The sequence below is a fragment of the Podarcis pityusensis genome (genome assembly GCF_964106645.2).
Source record: "Podarcis pityusensis genome assembly, chromosome: 9".
Classification (NCBI taxonomy): Eukaryota; Metazoa; Chordata; class Lepidosauria; order Squamata; family Lacertidae; genus Podarcis; species Podarcis pityusensis.
This window is the reverse complement of record NC_138034.1, coordinates 57,003,767-57,026,195: the sequence shown is the minus strand read 5'-3', so window position 1 is coordinate 57,026,195 and position 22,429 is coordinate 57,003,767. Positions and strand designations below refer to the sequence as shown.

At 42.7% G+C, this 22,429-nt stretch overlaps 1 protein-coding gene across 2 annotated transcripts in view; it reads left to right on the top strand.

Annotated features, from left to right (window-relative positions):
• MTTP (microsomal triglyceride transfer protein) overlaps nucleotides 1-20,794 on the top strand; it is a 38,730-nt gene extending 17,936 nt beyond the window's left edge. For both annotated transcript variants that reach the window (XM_081022191.1, XM_081022192.1), the window contains 11 exons: nucleotides 5,399-5,559; nucleotides 6,479-6,647; nucleotides 7,726-7,833; nucleotides 8,595-8,807; nucleotides 10,102-10,313; nucleotides 11,224-11,321; nucleotides 11,419-11,540; nucleotides 13,278-13,505; nucleotides 17,164-17,288; nucleotides 18,066-18,236; nucleotides 18,787-20,794. In XM_081022191.1, the coding sequence (XP_080878317.1) occupies nucleotides 5,399-5,559; nucleotides 6,479-6,647; nucleotides 7,726-7,833; nucleotides 8,595-8,807; nucleotides 10,102-10,313; nucleotides 11,224-11,321; nucleotides 11,419-11,540; nucleotides 13,278-13,505; nucleotides 17,164-17,288; nucleotides 18,066-18,236; nucleotides 18,787-18,955 (1,776 nt within the window). In that variant the 3' untranslated portion in view covers nucleotides 18,956-20,794. The remainder of the gene's footprint in view (nucleotides 1-5,398; nucleotides 5,560-6,478; nucleotides 6,648-7,725; nucleotides 7,834-8,594; nucleotides 8,808-10,101; nucleotides 10,314-11,223; nucleotides 11,322-11,418; nucleotides 11,541-13,277; nucleotides 13,506-17,163; nucleotides 17,289-18,065; nucleotides 18,237-18,786) is intronic.
• Nucleotides 20,795-22,429: the final 1,635 nt, after the last annotated feature.

The following is a 22,429-nucleotide window of genomic DNA, read 5'->3' as shown; positions in this document are numbered from 1 at the left end:
TCTATTCCCACGATTGTAATCTGTAACAGCTGCCAGCTCCCAGGAGTTGGTTACAGTTTCACAGTCTCCCTCTAGGGGGAAAACTTCTATTTGATCTTTCTTTTAAAGACAAGTCTAGCAACAGAGTTTCCTTTTTTCAGATATTTTGTCAATATTTGTTCCTTTAAGGTGCGAAAGGAAACAATGGAATCGCTATGTTCCTCTTCTTTTAGCTATCTGTCAAAAGCGTTTATCTCTGGTCAATGAGCTTCAAACGTCAGTCCTGACACCCCGCTCCAGGATCAGGACGGTGGAAAGTTACTTTACTTTAAACTCACTTCTGCAGGTTTAAACAGTCCAAAAAAGATCCCCCTTCTTCTCCTGCTGCCGAAGGGGGGTTCAACAATTTTAAATGATGAAAGCCAATCCTTTAGAGGCGATTTTCTGAGCTCTAGTTTACGTTGTCTTTGCTTTATTCTGTCTACAAAGAAACGGAAGGCTGACTTCCTGTTTAGACCTTCCCGTTTCAGTACCAAATTGAAGTAAAATTTTTAAGTCCAATTCCTTTCTGCTCGCAAGTCCTTATTATTTTTTTTTAAAAATATTTTATTAAGGATTTTCTTGTTTTACAGAAGTGTAGTGCCTCGTATTTTTTCCCCCATGTAACATTTTTACAAATCCGTTTCATTTGTTGAGGCATTAGGGGGAGAAGGAAAAAAAGAAAAAGAAAAAAGAAAAGGGGGGTGGAGAGAGGGAAGATGGGTGGGGGTGGGGTCGGGTGGCGGTGTTTCTATTATGTTTAATGTATGTAGAGTTTGGTGTCAGCGTTGCTTGTGTTGTTCACTTGTGTTCCTTTGGTGGTGAGAGAGGTTGGGGTTGGCCTAGGGTGTGGTTGTTTGCTTGTGATTGGCTGTGGTGATCTTTGTTTTCGTGTGTGAGTGAGGTGGGTGGGTGTTTTGGATCAGGTTAGCCATATTGATTTGTATGCTGTTGGTGGATTATTGTCATTGTCCTGTTGGGCTGTGTATGTGATAAATGGGAGCCATACCGGGGTGAAGGCGTCTTCTTCTGTTTGTCCCCGTGTCAGTTTCAGTTTATTAGTTTCGCAAGTCCTTATTTAAAGTCCAATTGTTCAAAGTTTAAGTACTCACGGGTGCTTATTTTAGAAGCCAAATTGTCCCAGGAAAAAGGCAGCGCTCTCCGGCAACGGCTGTGCGGCTTCGCTCCACGGAAATAGCAGTTGACTCACAGCACCGCGCCGCTTCCCCCTCTTCACTTCAGAGCCCGTTAGTGGGTTCCTTTGCGGGTTGGGGGGGCGCTAAGGGTGCCTGCCGAGTCCCTTGGTCACAGGCTTCATCCGCCTGTGATTTTTAAAAGGGTCCCCGCTTCGCCGTAGCGGAAAAGACCCGTTTCGCGCAGAGCTAGTCCCTCCAGTTCAGAGGGAGTCCGCCATTGCCGATGGCGCCACCCTGGAAGTCCCCAAAGTCCCACATCTTGCCTCTTTGTCAGCGTTTCTTAAATGTTTTGAAGCCTGCTCCAATTCCACCCTGCTTCTGAGTGTATTCTACTTTACGAGATCCCAGTATAAGATGAGATTCAGAGAGGTGCATGTGGAACGCCCCATGAACATGAGGGCTTTGAAGGACCTACCTTGCCTTTGCAGATCCTTGGTCCTTCCAAGTGTTTCATTGGAAACTTAGAAAGTCGCTGCCTCTGAGTCCTTCCAGACTCAGCAAAGGAAAAGCAATCACACAGTCACAAAGCAACCAGCAAGGGAAAGAGTGTGAGAGCAGGGCTGGATCTAGACACGTCAAAGAAGTGATTCAGTTAAACACACTGCAAACTCATACAGGGAAATTTGGTAGGGAAAGACAGAGCTCCACAGTGCCATCTGGTGCCACAGTGTTATATCACATATACAACACATGTAAAACACTTTTTCTTTACGAGCCCAGCTGAGTCCCAGGACAATTTTCTCCCTTTCCCTGCACCACTGGATTCAAGGAAGCAGGTTAGGATCATAGCATTTGCTTTTTTTTTATAAGATATTTATTAGGATTTTTAAAATATTACAATAAAAAATGAAAAAGAAAAAAAACAACAAAATAAAAATGATTAAAAACACTCAGATTTTCTATTACTTATTTTTCCTTAGCTTGTTTCCCGGACCTCCTCATACCTCCCTTTTTTGTATTCCAGTTCAGTTTGTTGGTTCAGCAAATCCTTACCCTCTTTATTTATCCTAATCTTTAGTCTTAAAATAGTAACTTTAGATTTTTATCTCTTAACAACCCATTTTTCATAATCCCTTAAAGCATTACAGCTGGAAACCACTTAATTTCTATCCTACATCGTTCTAACATTCATTAATTTTACAGTATTTCTGTAGATAATCTTTGAACTTCTTCCAATCTTCTTCCACCGACTCAGGATCATAGCATTTGCTTTCTGAAGCCAGCTAAATCTGCTTATACCTTTTCAAAAGCAATGAATTTATGAATGCATGAAACTGTTATGTACAGTCAGACTACTGACCCAACTAGTCCAATATTGTCTATTCTGATTGGCAGGGTCAAAGGCAGAGGTCTTTAAAATAATAATAATAATAACAAAACCCTGCTACCTGTTCCTTTTATCAAGCTGACTTTTGGTTCGAACTGATAGAGCATGGCATCTTATAGGATTCGATTTGAGTATCCTGACAGCAAACAAAACAACAGCTGGTAGCCTCACATAATTTCTGGGCCAGATCCACTCCCACCATACTGTTTCTCAGCTGGTGACTGCAGAAATTTGCTTGAGGCATTGGGGATGTGGAAGGAAAGGAGTTTGGCTGCCCCCACAGTGTTCCTATAATCCAAAGACCACTTGCATCAAAGAAAATCAGTGGAACTGTGTGTCAGCCTTTACTTGGAATAAGGCAAGGGTGTGTCCACAGCAGGGAGCCAAGCCAACCAGTTCTGTCTTGGTTGCCAGTAATCAGATGCTGCTGTAACTGTAGCCATGCAAGCCAGAGTTTGCTCGCCTACAAGCGAAGCATATCTATAGCGTCAGATATAAATAACACAGCTACATTTCAGAATTTTGGGTTGTCCATAGTTGCACTGGACAGGTGATAGCCTCTGGGGGATGGTGGAACAACCCATTTCACAGTTTCATTGAACAACTCTGGTCTAGATATATGTAATTACAAAGCCCATAAAAAGGATGAAAGGACACACTGAATTAAAACTGTGAGGTGAAACACCACAATGGAAAACAGTGTCATTTATTTATGAGTCCATCTATCCTTCCACAGTATATTGTGGTTTTTTGTTTTTTATTATTTTTTAATATATATATAAAATACAGATTACAAACACAAGCCCCCAAGTTCACATTATATTGTTGACCATTCTAAGCTTCACTAAAGCCCTGTTGATCATTGTGCTGCACATTGATAGAGAGGTTGGAGAATTCTGATGGGAATGGGAACAGAAATCATCACTTATTTGTCCCAAGTCCGAGACAGACATCAATCCAGCACATACAATCTGTATTTGCCGTTGTTGCTTTCAGTCTGCAAACAATACATAATTGGTTATATGCCCCCCCCCCCACATTTGCATTACATTTCCTTTGCATTGAATGGGGTACGATAATGTAATAACAGTGTAATTAAGTACTTAAGTTATCTAAGTTATGTAATTTTGCCATAGTGGATAGTGGGACAAGCTGTAGTTTTTGGGAAAAGGTGAGCAAACGGAAACAGTGCTGTGTGTTACAAATACAGAATGGAAAATGATGCCTTCTTGCACATTAGTGACCACCATTTGAGATTAATAGTCTCCACCTGTGTTCTGGGTCATTAATACACCCCTGCTGAGCATTAATCCACAGGAAATAGCCTCCACCTCACTCATAATTACCTAATGGCTTAGCTACAATTCATGGAAGATGAACTCAGTACTGCTGAAATTGTAGGGCTATTTGTGGGTAGCAACACAGACCTTATGGAGATAGGATATTTTAGCAAAGGCTGAGCTGGTATTGATGTGGTTTCCCGATAAAGAGAGCTGAAATAAATATTGTTGAGGGAAAACAGCTGCACCTTTTCTGAGGAATGCTATAGATAATGTTAGATAACAGGAGTGGAGGCATGACATGTGAGACCACAGGCCAAAATACCCACTCTGTTTCTTTGTGGAAGGTTGTTTGAAATGACAAAGCTCAACCTTCTGTTTTTCTCATGATTGTTTTTTCTCTCTATGTTTTTAGCTGTTATTTTTTATCTGTAAGCCGCCTTGAGTCCTTGTCAGGGAAGAAGGCAGATTTAAAATGTTGGTTGGCATCTAGGCAGCATATAGTTCATAATTTCTGCAGGGCAATGGGAATCCATTGCTGTGGCACTAGCTTTGTGCAACATGGATAGTTCACCCCAGTGCTTAGAGTGGGGAGGGGACAGGTTTATTTCTTTTTCATATTCTAATATATTTAGGTCCTGCTTATTCTATATAAAGGGACGTGGGTGGCGCTGTGGGTTATACCACATAACCTAGGACTTGCCGATCAGAAAGTTAGTGGTTCGAATCCCCATGACGGGGCGAGCTCCCGTTGCTCGGTCCCAGCTCCTGCCAACCTAGCAGTTTGAAAGCACGTCAAAGTGCAAGTAGATAAATAGGTATCACTCCAGCAGGAAGGTAAACGGTGTTTCCGTGCGCTGCTCTGGTTCACCAGAAGTGGCTTAGTCATGCTGGCCCCATGACCCAGAAGCTGTATGCCGGCTCCCTCGGCCAATAAAGTGAGATGAGCGCCGCAACCCCAGAGTCGGCCACGACTGGACCTAATGGTCAGGGGTCCCTTTACCTTTATTCTATATAAACTAATGGATAACAAACTGCACCTAGAGATAGTATAAAACATAACATTATATAAGGTATAAAAATGCTCATTGTGTTGAAAGAGTATACAAAAAAATGGCAGCATCAAAAAATGGCAGCATCAAAAAGAACATCAGCTGCAGATAAAAATATTTATGTATCTGTCAATCATCACCCCAAGGCGCAATGAGCTGAAGTAAGACTTGCTGTCCTTTCAAAGCCAAGCAAATATGGAACTGGACTGAAAAAGCATGGAATCACCACTACAGAAAAGGTCATGTGTATTGTATCCATTCACTATACATTTAAAGGCCACCCCCCCCCCCCAGTGTTCCTTAACAGACTGTACTTGCTTCCTCATTGCCTCCCAATTAGTTCTATGGAAGACATGGGACAGGCTGCAACAATAAGGTATGGGGAGACCAATGTGTTAAAGTTGTCCCTTTCATTTCAGCTACTGTCAGAAAACATGCAGTTGCGTTTTTGACCTGTTGCGATCAGCACATAGAAATACTAACCAGTGGGGAAGATTTACCACCAATTTTGTCCATTTTTGGCAGCTCACTCAGCAGTGGAAGACTATCCGGCCACAGATGGAACCCGAAAACCTTTCCAAAGCTGATGCTGTGAAAGGATTTTTGTCATTCATTCAGAACTTGAGGAAAGCTATGACAGAAGAGATTCTTCAGATTCTGAGAAGTGAAAGCAATGTGGAAGTCCTGTGAGTTTCTGGCAACCTATTTTTCCATCTCTAGCATATCCATCTTAAATGTGTGAATACACAGAAGGAGAATCAACACGTTCATTTAGGTTTATCTACCTAGGTGGAATCTACACATACATAAAAACGCTGTGAAAATGCTTTTTAAAAAAGCGTTTTGAAAAATACATTGAATTTTTCATAGCTCACTGTCGCCGTCTAGTGTCACATTTGTATATTGAACTTTACAAACACATTGAGAACGTTTTATTTGTAGCTGTGTAGCTAAGTCCCTAAGCTACAACAGCTAATATTTTCTTCTCTTTGACGTTAGCAGAAAATTAAAGCACTGTTGTAGGGGCCTTGCTTCTATAATAACCTTTGGCACAGTGCTCAGGCCTGGAGACCCTTTTAAATTGCCTCGCAAAGTAGAAACCTTTGTGGATTGATATAGATGCAGTGTCCCCAATCTCATCGGGGCATTTAAGAGACTGGAAGTAGGATGTGGAATTGCGGCAAACCTTCATTTCCAAGGAACAGCGCCTCAACCACAGTGACTGCTTAAACAAGCTCTTTCTTAGCTAGGCTTCAATACTTTGCTTTTAAATCCAGCTTCAAACCCTGGTTAAGCAGATAACCTGGTTGAAGTTTGTTGTTGTTGTTGTTGTTTAGTCGTTTAGTCGTGTCCGACTCTTCGTGACCCCATGGACCAGAGCACACCAGGCACTCTTGTCTTCCACTGCCTCCTGCAGTTTGGTCAGACTCATGTTCGTAGGTTCGAGAACACTGTCAAACCATCTCGTCCTCTGTCGTCCCCTTCTCCTTGTGCCCTCAATCTTTCCCAACATCAGGGTCTTTTCCAGGTAACCATCACTCTGCCAAAAAAAAATGCCTTACAATTTTTAATTTTTTTAAAAAAATCCCTTCCCTTTTCATACAGTCCCCAGTTGGTTGATGCTGTAGCCTCTGCACAGACCTCAGCCTCTCTGAAAGCTATGCTGGATTTCCTGGATTTCAAGAACAAGAGTGGATCTGTCCTTCAGGAGAGGTTCCTCTATGCCTGTGGATTTGCTTCTCATCCCAACGAGTTCCTACTCAGATCTCTAATTGTAAGTCTCAGTGGTGGTAAAGGGAACATTGGTTTTTCGTGCTCAGAAAAGGAATTGCCCAGTCTTTCAGAAGAGCTGAAGATGAGCTCATGAAAGTGTGGAGAAAGTGGACAGAGAAAAACTTTTATCCTTCTTTCTTCACACTAGAACTTGGGGACATCCAGTGAAGCTCAGTGTTGGAAGAAAAGTACTTTTTCATACAGCATATAGTGAAACTCTGGAATTCACTCTCACAAGGGATCTTAGACAAATTCATGGAGAATAATGGTATCAATGGCTATGAGCCATGATGCCTGTGTTCTACCTCCACTGTCAGAGGCTGTATTTATTTGTTTGCAGTTGTTTCTGAATGGAGACTCGGTACAATGAAACTAAAAATGAGTTAAAGCAGCCTGCCTCTGAAAGCCAATTGCTGGGAATCACAAGGGAGAAAGAGTGTTGCAGACTTCCCATAGGCATCTGGTTGGCCACTGGGAGAATAAGATGCTGGACTAGATGGGCCATTGGCCTGATCCAGCGGTCTCTTCATACATTTTAAAAACAAGACCATAAGGCTGATATATTATGTACTTAACATGGAAGCAAACCCCACTGAACTCAGTGCTCTGATTTAGCCCTCATGTTTCTGTACCACGAGCCTCACTTTCAACCGAGACAATAGCAAGGATGTGTACTCTTGTGAGTGGATGTCCTGACCTGCCTTGTGAAGCAGTAGGCTGGGCTAATTATTTGCAATGGGAAGCAATTCAATATGTCATTTATCCCTTCTCGTCCAGCAGATTGCCTGCAGCTCTTTGTGGAGATATTTTCACGATGGCTGTTTGGCTATTGCACATGGCGTGGCTGGGAAATGAGTTCCTTTTCAATAAGGAACTCCGTTTTCCACAACCAAACCTCAGAGTGGAACACAAAAGCACCTGAGATTGGTCTGAAACACCACCAGCTTTTCCTGGGAAGGAATAATCCTGTGGGAAAGGGAACCCAGTGAAACACATCTGAGGGGGATTGACTACACATCCAAGGGTCAGGGCTAAGAGGCAGAGACCAATAAAATCTTTTCTTCTTCATCATATAACAGAATACATATAACAGCCAGATCGGCAGCAGCGAAATCCGAGAAACAGTTGTCATCGTTATTGGGGCCCTCATCAAAAAGCTGTGTGACAAGGGAGGCTGCAAACTGCCTGTATGTATTTTCTTCTTGGTGCTGGAAACAAAAGCAAATATGAAGCTCCATCCAAGCTGACCTCTTTGTCTGCTTCCATCTTTCTGGCTTCTTTCATGGTGTTCCTTACATCTGGAACAGCCTTTCAATATTTATGCCCCAAGCCAACTCCCCGCTCATGAAGCATTTCTTTCTCAGAACTGTTCTCAAATCATCCTTATTTTGCCTTACCTGCTCTTTCGGTGTAATTCACCTGTTCCTTCCTCGGACCTCTCTCTTGCCTGTCTATCCCAGGTTTGTCCATCTGATGAAGGTTGCAAATCCTCTGAGGTGAAGAGATCATGTCACTTCCATATTCTGTACAGCAACACAGCACACTGGTTTACATAAAATCTAATATTGTATCAGCAACAACAATAGCTTTTGCTCTCATGGGTGTCTCTTCCCACCACTGCCACCACTAGCCCCTCCCTAAATGGTAGACCTACTTGATTCTTTGCAGTGATCTCAAGGCTGGGTGCTGTGTTGATAATAGTGAGTATATATTGCTAGATTTTATGGAATCCGGTAAGGAACTCATTCTATCATCCATCCATCTATCTATCTATCTATCTATCTATCTATCTATCTATCTATCTGCTGTACTCCTAGGTGTAATTTTGCCAGATTTCCCAAGTATCATTATCATTGATTTACTACCCAATCGCATGGATTCCCCACTCCCACTCCCGCTACCCCCTCTATATAACAGTGTTTTAGGAAGTTTTGCATTTTCTTTCCAGGCTGTTATGGAAGCCAAGAAGCTGATCTCTGGAGGTTTGAACAGGGCAAAGACAGCTGATGATGTGAAGGTCTACCTTCTGGCATTGAAGAATGCTGTTTTGCCTGAAGCTATTCCAGACCTTCTGAAATACGCTGAGTCGGGAGAAGGCCCCATCAGCAATGTTGCTGTTTCTGCTCTGCAGAGATATCACCACTCTTTCATTACCAGTGAGGTAAAATAATAGAAAATTGCCCAAAGAAAAGATGGCGCAGGTGGACATTTCAAATAATAAGTGTCTTTCTCTGCCTGATAGTCCCTCATTTAAATATCAGGTGTTTCTAAGTAAGATAAATATTCCATTATTATTATTATTATTATTATTATTATTATTATTATCATTCTATGTCCTGAAGAGTCTGGAAAGACAATTTTGAAAGCAACCCCAAAGTCTTTCCCATAAGCCTCATTGACAGATATTTTGGGGACATAGGCAAGGTAGCACTAGGTCCTTGTCCTCTGCCCTGGACCAGTGAGCAGGATTTGCATTGTAGGAGACATTTGTCCATCTATCCATCTGCATATCACAAGAAACTGTAAAATGCTATCTCAATTTCGGCTTATAGCCCTAAAAAGAATGAGGCTCTTTCTAGAAGGGGTGAAAAGAAGAATTAGGTGGGTAGTTATATGGGAATTGTATCTATCATTCACTCCTACAGCTTCCAGGTAAGACTCATGACTCACATGATTTCCCATCATCCCCCCCACCTCCCAGAACAAGCTGCATGTCAGTCAGAAATTCTTCCTGATTTTACTTTCGCATCCAGTCTGGGGCTGGATGAGTCCCATTGTTTTGGACTGGTCCTAGTATAATATTCATGAATTTTCGTAATATACTTGTACCGTATTTTTCGCCCCATAGGACGCACTGCCCCATAGGATGCACCTAGTTTTTTTGGGGGGGGGGGAAATAAAGAAAAAAAAATTATTTCCTCCCCAGGCGCGGGGCTGGCGCGGGGGAAGCCCGGGCTTCCCCCGACCCCAGCCCCGAGAACAGCCTGCTATCCGCAAGCCTAGGGAGCCCGGTGGGAAGTTGCGCCAGTCTCCCCAGGCTTGCGGAGAGCTGCGTGAAGCCCGGGCGCGCTCTTCAGCGTGCCCCAGGCTTCAGAATGCAGGCAGCTCTGCGCAATCCTTGGGAGACCGGCGCGACTTCGCACCAGGCTCCCTAGCGTTGCGCAGAGCTTCCTGAAGCCTGGAGAGCGAGAGGGTTCGGTGCGCACCGACTCCTCTCGCTCTCTAAGCTTCAGCGAAAGCCTGCATTCACCCCATAGGACGCACACACATTTCCCCTTCATTTTTGGAGGGGAAAAAGTGCGTCCTATAGGGCGAAAAATACGGTATATTGTTCCTTGAGAAGCTATCCCACTGATCTGTTCTTATTTATTGGTGATATACTTCCTTTTCCTGCTTTTGTTATGTTGCCAATTATGTACAGGTGATGAAACTTGACTAGATTGTGTCCCCATTAGGTGAAGAAAACCATGAACAGGATTTATCACCAGAACCATAAAGTTCACGAGAAGACGGTACGCACCACAGCAGCTTCCATCATCTTCAGCAACAATCCTTCCTTCATGGAAGTAAAAAACCTCCTGCTCTCTATTGGAGAGCTGCCTCTGGAAATGAATAAGTACATGCTTTCGCTAATCCAGGACATTCTACGTTTTGAAATGCCTTCCAGGTATATCAAGTTTCATTTGTTATTTATGTTTCTCCACTTGCCTGTGCATAGTGTTGTTTGAGGGCAAAGGCAAGAGCACTATATGGTGGGGTGGGAGCTGTACTGGAAGCATTTCCACCATGTTCAGTATAAATCCACCTTTTTAGACTGGGGGGGGGGGGGAGGACTCAGAAGAAACTGCAAAGTATTGAGGCAAAAATATCTGTCTGGTATTTAATGGATTGGTTGTTTTTTTCCCTAAAAGAAGGGAAAGACAGCAGATCTAACGTTTAAAATAATTTCATTATCGTTCTCTTTATAGGTAAACAACAAAAAATGCATTGAGATGTTAATTTTTCATTTCTATTGTTTTTATTATTATGCTAGAAAATCCAGGATCTTTGGCCTAGAGCAGGCATCCCCAAACTCGGCCCTCCAGCTGTTTTGGGACTACAGTTCCCATCATCCCTGACCACTGGTCTTGTTAGCTAGGGATGATGGGAGTTGTAGTCCCAAAACAGCTGGAGGGCCAAGTTTGGGAAACACTGGCCTAGAGCCCTTGTGGCAATGCCACATTCGCTGCCTCCCTCAAGCCTCCTCACCACATCTGAATATTCCTATAATTGTTATTCCTTTACTGTTCTTTTAACCAGTGAATTTCTTACATAAATAAGCAACTTCATCTAACAATTTCCTCCAGTGGTTCTTATGTAGTGATTAGAACTTTACAGAATCATCAGTGATTTCAGCAACTTTTGTCTTAAGACCTTTTGCAATTTGTAGGCCAATATAATAATAGCATTTTTATCTTCTGGTTGTGGTCTTTTGATTACACTACTCAAGCAACACAAACCTTCCCATTTGCTGCATGTTGCCATTTGTAGAAGATATTTAATTTTCTGATGGTTAAGGACACTTTTTTGTGTTTCAGCAAAATGATCCGCAAAGCTCTGAAGGATATCTCCATTCATAACTACGACCGATTTGCGAAAACAGGTTCTTCCTCAGCTTTCTCGGGTTACCTAACACGTAAGCGACTAACAAACTAGATAGTAGGTTTTAATTACATTTATTGACACTCAGTTTCACCAGAAATCCTTACAACTTGTCTCTCTGTTTAATCAAGGTTCTCCGGATGTGTCATCCATCTATAGCCTTGACATACTCTACTCTGGCTCTGGAATCTTAAGAAGAAGTAACCTGAATATCTTTCTTTTCAATAAATACGCTCAACTTCATGCCAACCAGGTAAGTCCCATGCACTACTAGAGTAATAACTCAGCAAAAAAGTATAAGTGTGCAGCTTGGACATAATGTGGTCGCTCCATTATACCATACTGTGAACCAATGTGCTGTAGCAGCTGGTGGGTTGAGCCCCTCAAATGGAAATGTAAGAAGCTGCCTTATAGTTTGGGGTCAGACTGTTGGCTAGGTCAGTATCCTCTGTTGTGACTGGCAGAGCCTTTCCAGGGTTTCAGGCAGAGGTCTTCCTTATCAGCCTCCTAATCAGAGATGCAAGAGAATAAACCTGGGACATTCTGCATGCACTCAGCTACGGTGTCTCCCTTAAGAGTGTTTGTTATAGAAGTAGCACTACCATTTTTGTTTGAGCTTTTGTTTTTTTGATGACAGTGGGAGAGTGTTGTTGCACTCATATCCTGCTTGTGAAATTCCCACAGTCTTCTGGTTGGACAATACAGTCATACCTTGGGTTACAGATGCTTCAGGTTGCGCTCTTTCAGGTTATGGACCTCTGAAACCCAGAAGTACTGGAACGGATTACTTCCAGGTTTTGGCGGTTGTGCATGCACAGAAGTGCTAAATCGCACTTGGCGCATGCGCAGAAGCGCAGAAGCGCAACCCGCGCATGCGCAGACACGGCGCTGCGGGTTGCGAATGTGCCTCCCACACGGATCACGTTCGCAACCCGAGCATCCACTGTACAGGAATAGATGGCCCTTTTGTCTGATCCAACAAGACTCTTCCTATGTTCTTACAGAGGCTGTGTTTATATGTAATACTAAACCACAGTGTAGCCCTAAGTGGATGAACCTCCACAAGCCCAAGCCCAATGCCTGGCTTGCATGTTCCTTCCCTGCCTTCTCCTCCTCCTGCTTAGTTCTCCCCCGCCCTCCTATGATGGCATTCAATTTCCTCAAATCCTTACTGTCCAAACAAACCAGGAATCCTGTTCTAATCAATTTCAAACTAAGACAACTTCAAACTATGAGTTATCAGTTTGCATTATTGAACAGAGTTATTTTTAATCCAGAATTCCAGATTTGTATATAACACTAAGATGACATTCAAGGAAAATCGGCAGTCATCTTGGCAGCTTTCCTCTGGTCACAGTGGAGGTGTACAGTCATACCTCAGGTTACAGACGCTTCAGGTTATGTTTTTTTGGGTTACGGACCTGCTGAAACCCAGAAGTACTGGAACGGGTTACTTCCAGGTTTTGGCGGTCGCACATGCACAGAAGTGCTAAATTGCAACCCACGCGTGCGCAGATGCACCACTGTGGGTAGCGAATGCTGCGGGTTGCAAATGTGCATCCTGCACGGATCATGGTCGCAACCCGAGCGTCCTCTGTACTATGCTCTGACTTTCTGAGGGCTCACCCAGTAGCATTGAACCATGATGATTTAGCATTACATGTGAACCAGTCTAGACAGCAAGTGTCCAGATGCAAAGGAGAACAGGCCTATTCCATCTAATAGTTGTGCAGAAGAAGGAATTTCAGCAGCTGCAGTTTTTCACACCCTTGGATGAAAAAGCCACATTGATAAAACTTTCTGTGCAACTCTGACCTAAAAGGAGCCATGCCATGCCTCTCTTTTGGACACCTAGATATAAAAGCAGGGCATGGTCTGGTGGCAAATTCTGCAGCTACCTTGTGGACTTTAAAGAGGTATGGATGGCATGTGCTTGCCTGCAAGTGGTCATCATTCATCATGCAAGCTGTGTGCTCCTATCTCCTTTTAGGTGGTGATTGAGGCTCAGGGCCTAGAATCCATTATAGCTGCATCTGCTGATGAAGGTGAAGAAAATCTAGAGTCCTTCGCTGGTGTGTCAGCGCTCATGTTCGATGTTCAGCTTAGACCCGTTACCTTTTTCCAAGGGTATGGCGATCTCATGTCTAAAATGTTCTCAGCCACTGGAGACCCCATAAGTGTGGTGAAAGGACTCATCCTTCTGATGGATTACTCACAGGTGAGTTCTGCATACCGGGCAATTAAATAGCTTCCGTGCATAGATAATATCCTTTACTCCCCATTTGACATGCACTTACGGGGAGATCACAAGTAAGAACAACCAGAACTGCATTAATTAATTTTGACTGCAATCCTGTGCAGGATTTGCTATTTTGGAGCAAATTCCATTGAGCTTGATAAGAATTGCTTCTGAGTAGACAAGCATAGAGTTTGGATTTGATATCCCACTTTATCACTACCCGAAGGAGTCTCAAAGCGGCTAACATTCTCCTTTCCCTTCCTCCCCCATAACAAACACTCTGTGAGGTGAGTGAGGCTGAGAGACTTCAGAGAAGTGTGACTAGCCCAAGGTCACCCAGCAGCTGCATGTGGAGGAGCAGGGAATCGAACCCAGTTCACCAGATTACGAGTCTACCGCTCTTAACCACTACACCACACTAGCTCCAATAGGGTTGCTGTGGGCTTGTCCACACTTCTGCTTGTCCCTTGCTTAGGAAGAATGGGTCCAAGTAGTTTTCCGCTTGTCTCATTCTTTCTAGGCAGGGGTCCGAGTGGTTTTGCCTTTGGCCTATTGCTTTCCTCTAGAAAATCTGCTCTTTAGTGCTAAATTGAAGCAAAGCCAACGGGAGTGTGAGAGGGGGGTGGGGAATTGACATTTGCTCCAGTTCTGTGGGTTTTCCCAGGGAAAACAGCAGAAAGTGGAAGTGTGGATGAGCCGTCTATATTCCCATTGGCAGGAAGTGGGAGATGCTATCCTCCCATTAAGTTATTCAGAGTCTACATGCAACCAACTGACAAATGCTAAGCTCAAATGCTTAAACCTCATCAAGGGGAGAAATCACTGACATTCATAGTTTCACAAAAACAAGAAACAAGCCACATTTTTTATAACTGTGCTTAGATGTGACGTAACACAATACACCATTTTATGTATTGCTGTTTTCCCCCCAGTGTTTTATTTCTTATTCACCATATGATTGCATATTCCGAAGTGCATGTAGTCATGGGGAAATGTCAGGTATTTTTCAACCCATGGCAACAGTTTCCTGTAGCATTTGATTGTATTTCATTAAAATCTCATATGAATGAGTACTTTAAATCTCCCTTTTTGATATAAATCCCGTTGCTGCAACTAAGTGTAATTGAAAATCAGATGGAGTTATGAATCTAGACTAAGATTCATATGTTTGTTTAGAAATGTACAGAGAGCCACCATTACCCAGTATGGTTCTATCGAGTATCAGACAAGGACTAGGGCAAGCCAGGTTCATATCCCCATTTAACCATGAAGCTCCCTGGGTGATCTTGGGTCAGACACTCTTTTCCAGCTCAACGTACCTCACAGGGCTAGTGTAAGGATTAAATAGGAGGGGGGGTCACAGGAGCAAGCCCTACCCCCAACATACACACACATAAAAGAAAGAGGAATCTCTGCCCTTTCCCCAGGACTAGAGCAGCTCCATGGCTAGTAACGTGAAGTCACATTTATTTGCTTATATTTTACAAATTTATAAATCACCTCATAGCATGAAGCCATGGGAGTGGTGTGCAGGATAAAAATAGAATAAAGCAGAAAAACACAAGCTCTAAAAGCAAATGAGCCCAATGTGCAGATTTGCTATTATTTAAAGCATCTTTAAAAATCTGTCTTGCTGAATTACAATAAAAAACCTAGCCTTTCCCCCATTATTATTATTATTTTAACAAAGCAAAGGGCAGTGGGAAAAAGTGCTCTTTTCAGTGCCATCTGCTTCTCCCATTTTATACACCTTCCATTTTGATGGGTCTTACTTCAGCGTAAATTGTGCATCGGATCTGGACACATCATGCCTTGTCTCAGGCCATGTAGTATGGCTATATTTAAAGTTAATCTGATTTCCAAGTCCTGTGAACTTTAAAATCTTGGCTGTCTATCAGCATTCAAATGAAATGACTTGCTCTGACCCTGAGCTATTATCACTTCCAAAATTGACTCAGTGCGATGGACTTCCAGTCCAGCTGTAAAAGATTCTGACAGCTGTGAGCCTCAGCCTTGGCAGAAAACTCTGTGAATGCAACTATCTCCTCCTGCCTGCCCATAAAGCTGTATCTCCAACCAAATTCTGCAGAAAACCATTTGGCACTTCTTGCAACAGCTCTTTTGCACAAATTCTTGCTGCAGGTGGCCTAATACTGGAGAGAAGTGGTTTCTTTTTTGTGTCATCCCAACTTCCTCTAGAAGGCATGCAGGGGTCAGCAAACTTTTTCAGCTGGGGGCCGTTCCATTGTCCCTCAGACCTTGTGGGGGGCTGGACTATATTCTGGGAAAAAAATATGAACGAATTCCTATGCCCCACAAATAACTCAGAGATGCATTTTAAATAAAAAGCACACATTCTACTCATGTAAAAACATGCTGATTCCTGGACCGTCTGTGGGCCGGATTGAGAAGGCGATTGGGCCAGATCCGGCCCCTGGGCCTTAGTTTGCCTACCCATGGCATAGAGAGAGTCTTGTGATTAGCAACCTCAAGTTTTGCAGGCATTCAGATAATCTCATGCAAATGGGGCTTGAATTTTCTGGATTGGAAACTTAATAATAATAATAATTTTATTATGCCACCCATCTGACTGGGTTGCCTCAGCCATTCTGGGCAGCTTCCTGCAAGAAATGCTGAACTGGCTGAAGAGGCTGAATTGAGTGGAGATACATGCTTGTTTTTTAAAATGTCTCACTTTCCGCACAGCATTAACAGCATTCCCAAGAGATGCATTTTGGTCTGAAAGGTGTCCCTAAGGCAACTCCTGGTGTGGTGGTCTCACGCTGCCAGCCTTATCTATGGTTACTTCTGTATTTAGCTGGCAGTGCAAGACTTTCACAACCAGATGATTGGAATTTGTGAATGGTAGTTGGTAGCTGATGTACCTTTCTTACATAACTTTTCCTGTTCTGTATGGGATTTCTGTGCCAGAAGCTGATCTTTCTTAAAAGCTGTTGGTGTTCCTGCAGCAGGTCAGGGGGAAGAAGATTGTCAGGAAGCCTGTGGAGAATTCTCCTATGTCTCCTATGAGAGCCAGTGCGGTGTAGTGGTTAAGAGCGGTAGTCTCGTAATCTGGGTAACCGGGTTTGCGTCTCCGCTCCTCCACATGCAGCTGCTGGGTGACCTTGGGCCAGTCACACTTCTTTGAAGTCTCTCAGCCCCACTCACCCCACAGAGTGTTTGTTGTGGGGGAGGAAGGGAAAGGAGAATGTTGGCCGCTTTGAGACTCCTGAAGGGGAGTGAAAGGCGGGATATCAAATCCAAACTCTTCTTCTTCTTCTTCTTAAATGCAGTGTAGACAAGGACCGTAAAATCTATTTAAATCTGTAGGTTAAATATGCCCTTGACTTTAGCCCCATCACTTCACCCTGTTTCTGAAGCTAAGTCAAGAAAATCAAGACAGGTCTTTAAAATATTTCCATTCCTTCACATTCTGCTCTTAAACTCATGCTAAAACAGTAATGATGTAAGCTTAAATAATGCCCAATCCAGGTAACAATAATTCAACAATAAAGAAGAACCTAATTCACAAACAAGTAAGCAATATCACAATAAAACCAGTTAAGAACAGATTTTAAATATTGGTCATATATTGAATAAAACAAGAAATGTTCATTGTGCACCATTTTGCATCTAGGTAATTCAGCTACAGTCTGGGCTGGTTTGCAGCACGGAATTCCAGGGAGGCCTGGCCATTGATATTTCTGGAGGAATGGAATTCAGCCTTTGGTACAGAGAATCCAAAACCAATGTTAAAAACCGGTGAGATGACCTAACTCCAGACATGCTTAAAGGAAACGCATCAAATGATTTTGTCAACATAGGGAATTTTAAATCTGATGAAAGCGTGGAAATCTTAAAATACTTAGCAATATGAACTGAATCCCTGTTTTAGACAGAAATATTCATGTTTCTTTCTTTGGGGGGGGGACTGTTTTTGTCTAACTGGTTTCAAAAACTATGCTGGCAACGATGCAGTTGTAATCCTTATCAAACTTACCTGGAAGTCAGTCAGTCAGTCCCATTTAACACTCATTTTTTCTGAGCAGACTTTGACTGTCATAGGATTTTGCTGCAAATGTAGAAGGGCAATCACCATGCTTACGCAAAGTTCTTCCACTTCCCCCAAAAGGTGCTCAAGGTTAGGCTTTGTTGAGGTTGTGGGGAAGATATTGACAGCCCTTCTATGTAAAACTGGATTTCATTCGTTGCCATATTGGTAAGAGGAGTTTCTCAGACTATCTGTGGGATTTGAGGATGGCTTTATCAAATTGAGATTCAGAGTGGAATTCGATGTGGCAATTGAATTGGAACTGCAGCCACATGTCGAGTACTCCCTCCCTGCTGTTTAGGCATATTTACTTGTCTTGGGATGTCCTAAGATGTTTTTTTCCTACCACTAGGAGCCAGTGATACAGAGACGTTGGGGAGGTGGCATGATGTGGTGGCCTTACGGACGGGAGGGATGCTCCTGTTCTTTGGGTGCTGGAATGTTATCTAATATATGACGTCCTGGTTTATCTTAATCTCTTCTTGCAGGGGAGCTGTGGTGATAGTCGGCAACATTGTTGTGGATGCACTCTTTGTCAAGGCTGGCATGGAAAGCAGTGTTGAAGCCGAAACAACTCTGGACTTTGTCTCTACAGTGCAGTTTTCACAATATCCGTTTTTAGTTTGCTTGCAGATGGACAAAATTGAAAGTCCTTCCAGGTAGGAAGCAGGGGGAGCTATTTGTCCTAATGTTAACAGTGTACAGTGGTACCTCGGTTTAAGAACTTAATCTGTTCCTGAAGTCCGTTCTTAAACCAAATCCATTCTTAAACCGAGGCAAGCTTTCCCTAATGAGGCCTCCCGCCGCTGGTGCCCTTCTACCATTTAGCTTCAGTTTGTAGACCGATGTAAATTCCGCAAACTGGAACACTACTTCTGGTTTTGTGAAGTTTGTAAACTGAATAGTTCATAAACAGGACTCTTCATAAACCGAGGTACCACTGTACTGTAACTAGACTTAGGGAGGGTTGGCTTAGGAAGGGTGTCAGGAAGTGGATTCAGAGGCTGGTGGGTCTGGAGGCTTCTACCAACCCTGGTGAAATCCTGAAAATTGGCTTCTAAATATCTTTAGAATATGCTGGGTGGGAAGAGATTTTGCCACAAAAATGTGCAGTTGGGCTTATCAGTAAGAACTACTACTCATAGGATAGATACTTTATGCCAACCGAGTTACAATATATAATGCAATATTATTATTATTATTTTGCAGGAGATACTTAATTAAATATGAAAGTCTACCATCAGGAGAATCTTATACCTCCCGGAAAGGAAAAGTGAGGCTGCTGGCTGGTTCCGAATATCCCCTTCACCAAGAGAACTCCAACATGTGCAAGAAAGTTTTCAGTGATCAGCCCGACTCCTCGGAAAGCTGGTTTTGAAACAGGCGCCTGATCTTTCATTTGACCCCAACCGTGGCTGATGTTGGCTTTTACACGTACTGCCGTGCTGGCTTAGGGCCTGAATCTGTGATACTTGAGCCCATGAAAACTTTACTGTCAACTTCAAGAGGCCCAGAATCTTGAGTGCGTGTTCACTGTGTTTACATATTTACATATATTTAAAGAAACCCTTTTTTATGTGACAAGTTAAGGAAATCATACAAATTGATGCAATTCTAGGCATTCATTGAGGGTCCAGTTAGATGCGTTGTGTGGCCATGTGCAGATCTTCCTGAGTCCCTTTGTTTGGTTTTAAAAACACCTGGGGGCAGGCACTTTGGATTGGGGCTACAGTGAAGGAACAGAGAGGGCTTAACCCATTTCTCGCACCTCATTTCTGCAACTTAAATCACTGTTCCTCAGCCATGAAGCTCCTTTTACCCATGGGAAGGGATTGGAAGGGGGGCACTTGTCCTTGTCTTTTCTTGCTTCATAGCAGCATTAGAGATGTAACAGCAGCAATTTAAGTAAAGGACATGATTCAGGGGGAAAGGGGGGGATTTTCCTTTCTTAAATATCACAACCCCATTCCCAGTCTTCCCCACCACCCACCTCCAGCTACTTTTAACCAAAGAAAAAGACCACAGGAGTTCCAATTATCTGATTTTTCCCTGGGGGCCAGTATCACTCTGGCGTTGACATTAAAAACACTGCAAACACACACTGTTTCTTAAGGCAAGAAACAGAAAGGTCTGTGGTTCTCCCAGGCGTTTTTAAAATCTGCACAGTAAAAATAATGATTATTTATTATTTCAGTTGTAATCCTGCCTTTAGTGGAACCCATTTTTTAAAGTGCAGTAGTGTTCCATGCTAAGGTAGCACAAATAAACATTAATACAACCCAAACTGAAACCTTGCACCAGTTCCCGGACAATTCCTGCTCATTTTAATGGGACATGAGCAGAAGATTTAGCTGGATGCTGTTGTGTGGTTTAACTGAAAAACAAAAAATATTGGAGTTAGGATAATGGATGGAAATATGCTAATGCATGCTGTACAAAAGAGATAGAATTGTGTGTTCATAAATATTTTCCATGTATTATACTAACCCCAGGCTTTTTTAATGTACTGTTTGCAAGATGAAGAACAATGCTGTGCATATGTACTTACTTGAAAGTAAATCCTACTGTGTTCATTAGGACTTAGTCCCTAGTTATGTGGTTAAGGATGGAGGAAGACATTTGAATCAGGTCACAGATTTGCACTTCCTGAAACAATGTGAACCAAAACACAGCCATCCTTTGAAATTCACACTTCTCTGAATGTCGCAAGGCAGTTCTCCAACCAGATAATGTAAATGCATATAAAGTTTATATTAGTGTCATAGAAAAATTGCAGTATAATGGAGAAAATTGTTTGCGACAAAACTGTTTTGTAGGCAAAACTGGATATAAAACGTGCAAGGAGAAATGCACACTAAACTACTGACCTATTTGATGTGGAAATATAGGGAACTGGATTTAAGACTGGGGGGAAATGAGATTCTGAGAAAATCCTGAAATTGACAGATTTGCCCATCGTTATTTAGGATTGCACCCTTAGGCTAGTACTCCTTTTCGTTTTGTGGTTTGTTTAATCAGCACTGTGTTTGAAAGGACTTGGGTTGTTAACCTATGTGTTCGTAAATGTTTGCTTATCTTTTTTTAAAAAAAATTGTGTGCAGTTGGAGACAGTTCTGATTTGGGAGAGGGTAAAATCCCAAGTTGTAAATTTGCTCTTCTGAAAGCCAGTAGGTGGCTTTCAGTGGAAATAAACATGGTTCACACTGGTGCTTTTAAATGATCTCATCCTGAAATGTGGTGGAAGTAGGAATGTGTTCACACAGACATCACTCAATTGGGCCAGGAGAGGACAGGACAACATCAGGACTCGAAAGAGCCTCCTCTCTGTCTCACCTTCTAATTACCCTTTTTACAACCTCATGGTTTTGACATAGTGTGATTTTTGGGTAGTCATGGGCCCCATTAATGGTAGACTTGCATTCTGGGCAATGAGCAATATGGCATGTAAATAGATTTAAATAATTCAGTATTTGCAGCTGAGAAGTTGCTGGGGTTTACCTCCCCCTTCTGTAGTTAAAGTATCTACTGTGCATAGAATCACTCACAAAGCTACCACACTGAATTTAGTTTTGTGATGGGTAGAAACCATTAGGGAGAGACTGGATTTATTGGGAGCATCTGCAGAGGATTACAAGGATGACCAAACACCATTGACAAATCTATTTCCTCTAATCCTGAACCATACACACACACATATGCACAGACTGAGTGTAGTTTTTCTGCCACACTCTTGACATCATCTCAAAAATGTTTTACCACCCTAGATGCAGATAAGTGATCATTATTATGATTATGGTGCTATTTTAGGCTGCATCAATAAAAGTATAGTATCCCGATCAAGGGACGTAATAGTACCACCCCGTTCTGCCTTGGTCAGACCACACCTGGAGTATTGGGTCCAGTTCTCGAGACTACAATTTCAGAAGAATATTGACAAGCTGGGCGGCAACCAAGATGATCAAGGGCTTGGAAACCAAGCCTTATGAGGAACTGTTGAGGGAGCTGGGTATGTTTAGCCTGGAAAAGAGGAGGCTGAGAGGAGCTATGATAGCCATCTTCAAGTATCTAATGGACTGTCACATGGAAGATGAAGCAAGCTTCTTTTCCCCTGCTCTGGAAGATAGGGCCTAAACCCAGGGATTCAAGTTAAAAGAAACTCACCATCAGAAGGTTCTTCCTGATGTTAAGAGCTGTTTGGAATGGTATCTCTTGGGAGGTGGTGGGCTCTCCTCCATTGGAAGTTTTTAAGCAGAGGTTGGATAGCCATCGGTCAGGGATGCTTTAGTTGAGATTCCTGCCTTGTTGGTGTCCCTTCCAACTCTATGATTCTGAGGTTGTTCTGCCAGGGCCCAAATGGTTGGCAATGGGGCTGCTGCCAAGCTATTCCTTACAACACCATTCCTAGGTGTGAAGGTCAAAGTACTCCTGTTAAGTTGTAGTGATGGGGATGAGAAGTGGTTTAATTTTGTTTGGAGGGCTGGGGTTGGTACTACTTAAGCAGTTTTATTGTGCTGATAATTTTGTTTATTGGTTGTCTGGCTGTGCAAAACTCTCCTGGCAATTGCAGACCCACTAAGGTATCTGGTCAGCTGTTCCCACACAGAATATTCCATTTTACTCTTCAGGGTTAGTCTAGCATTGCCATAATTATCAGTAAAGTGTCAGATTTTTGGGGAAAGATCTTTAAACACACCACATATAGCTTTGTACCTTATAATCTAGAAGAAACTAATTGCCTTCCCTCATAAATTGGTAAAAAATATTTAGCACAGCAGCTGAAGCTAACAGAAGCAATCCCATACCTTTGATGCAACTGATTTTCTTCACGGCAGTAGGATTTGCAGCTAATGTC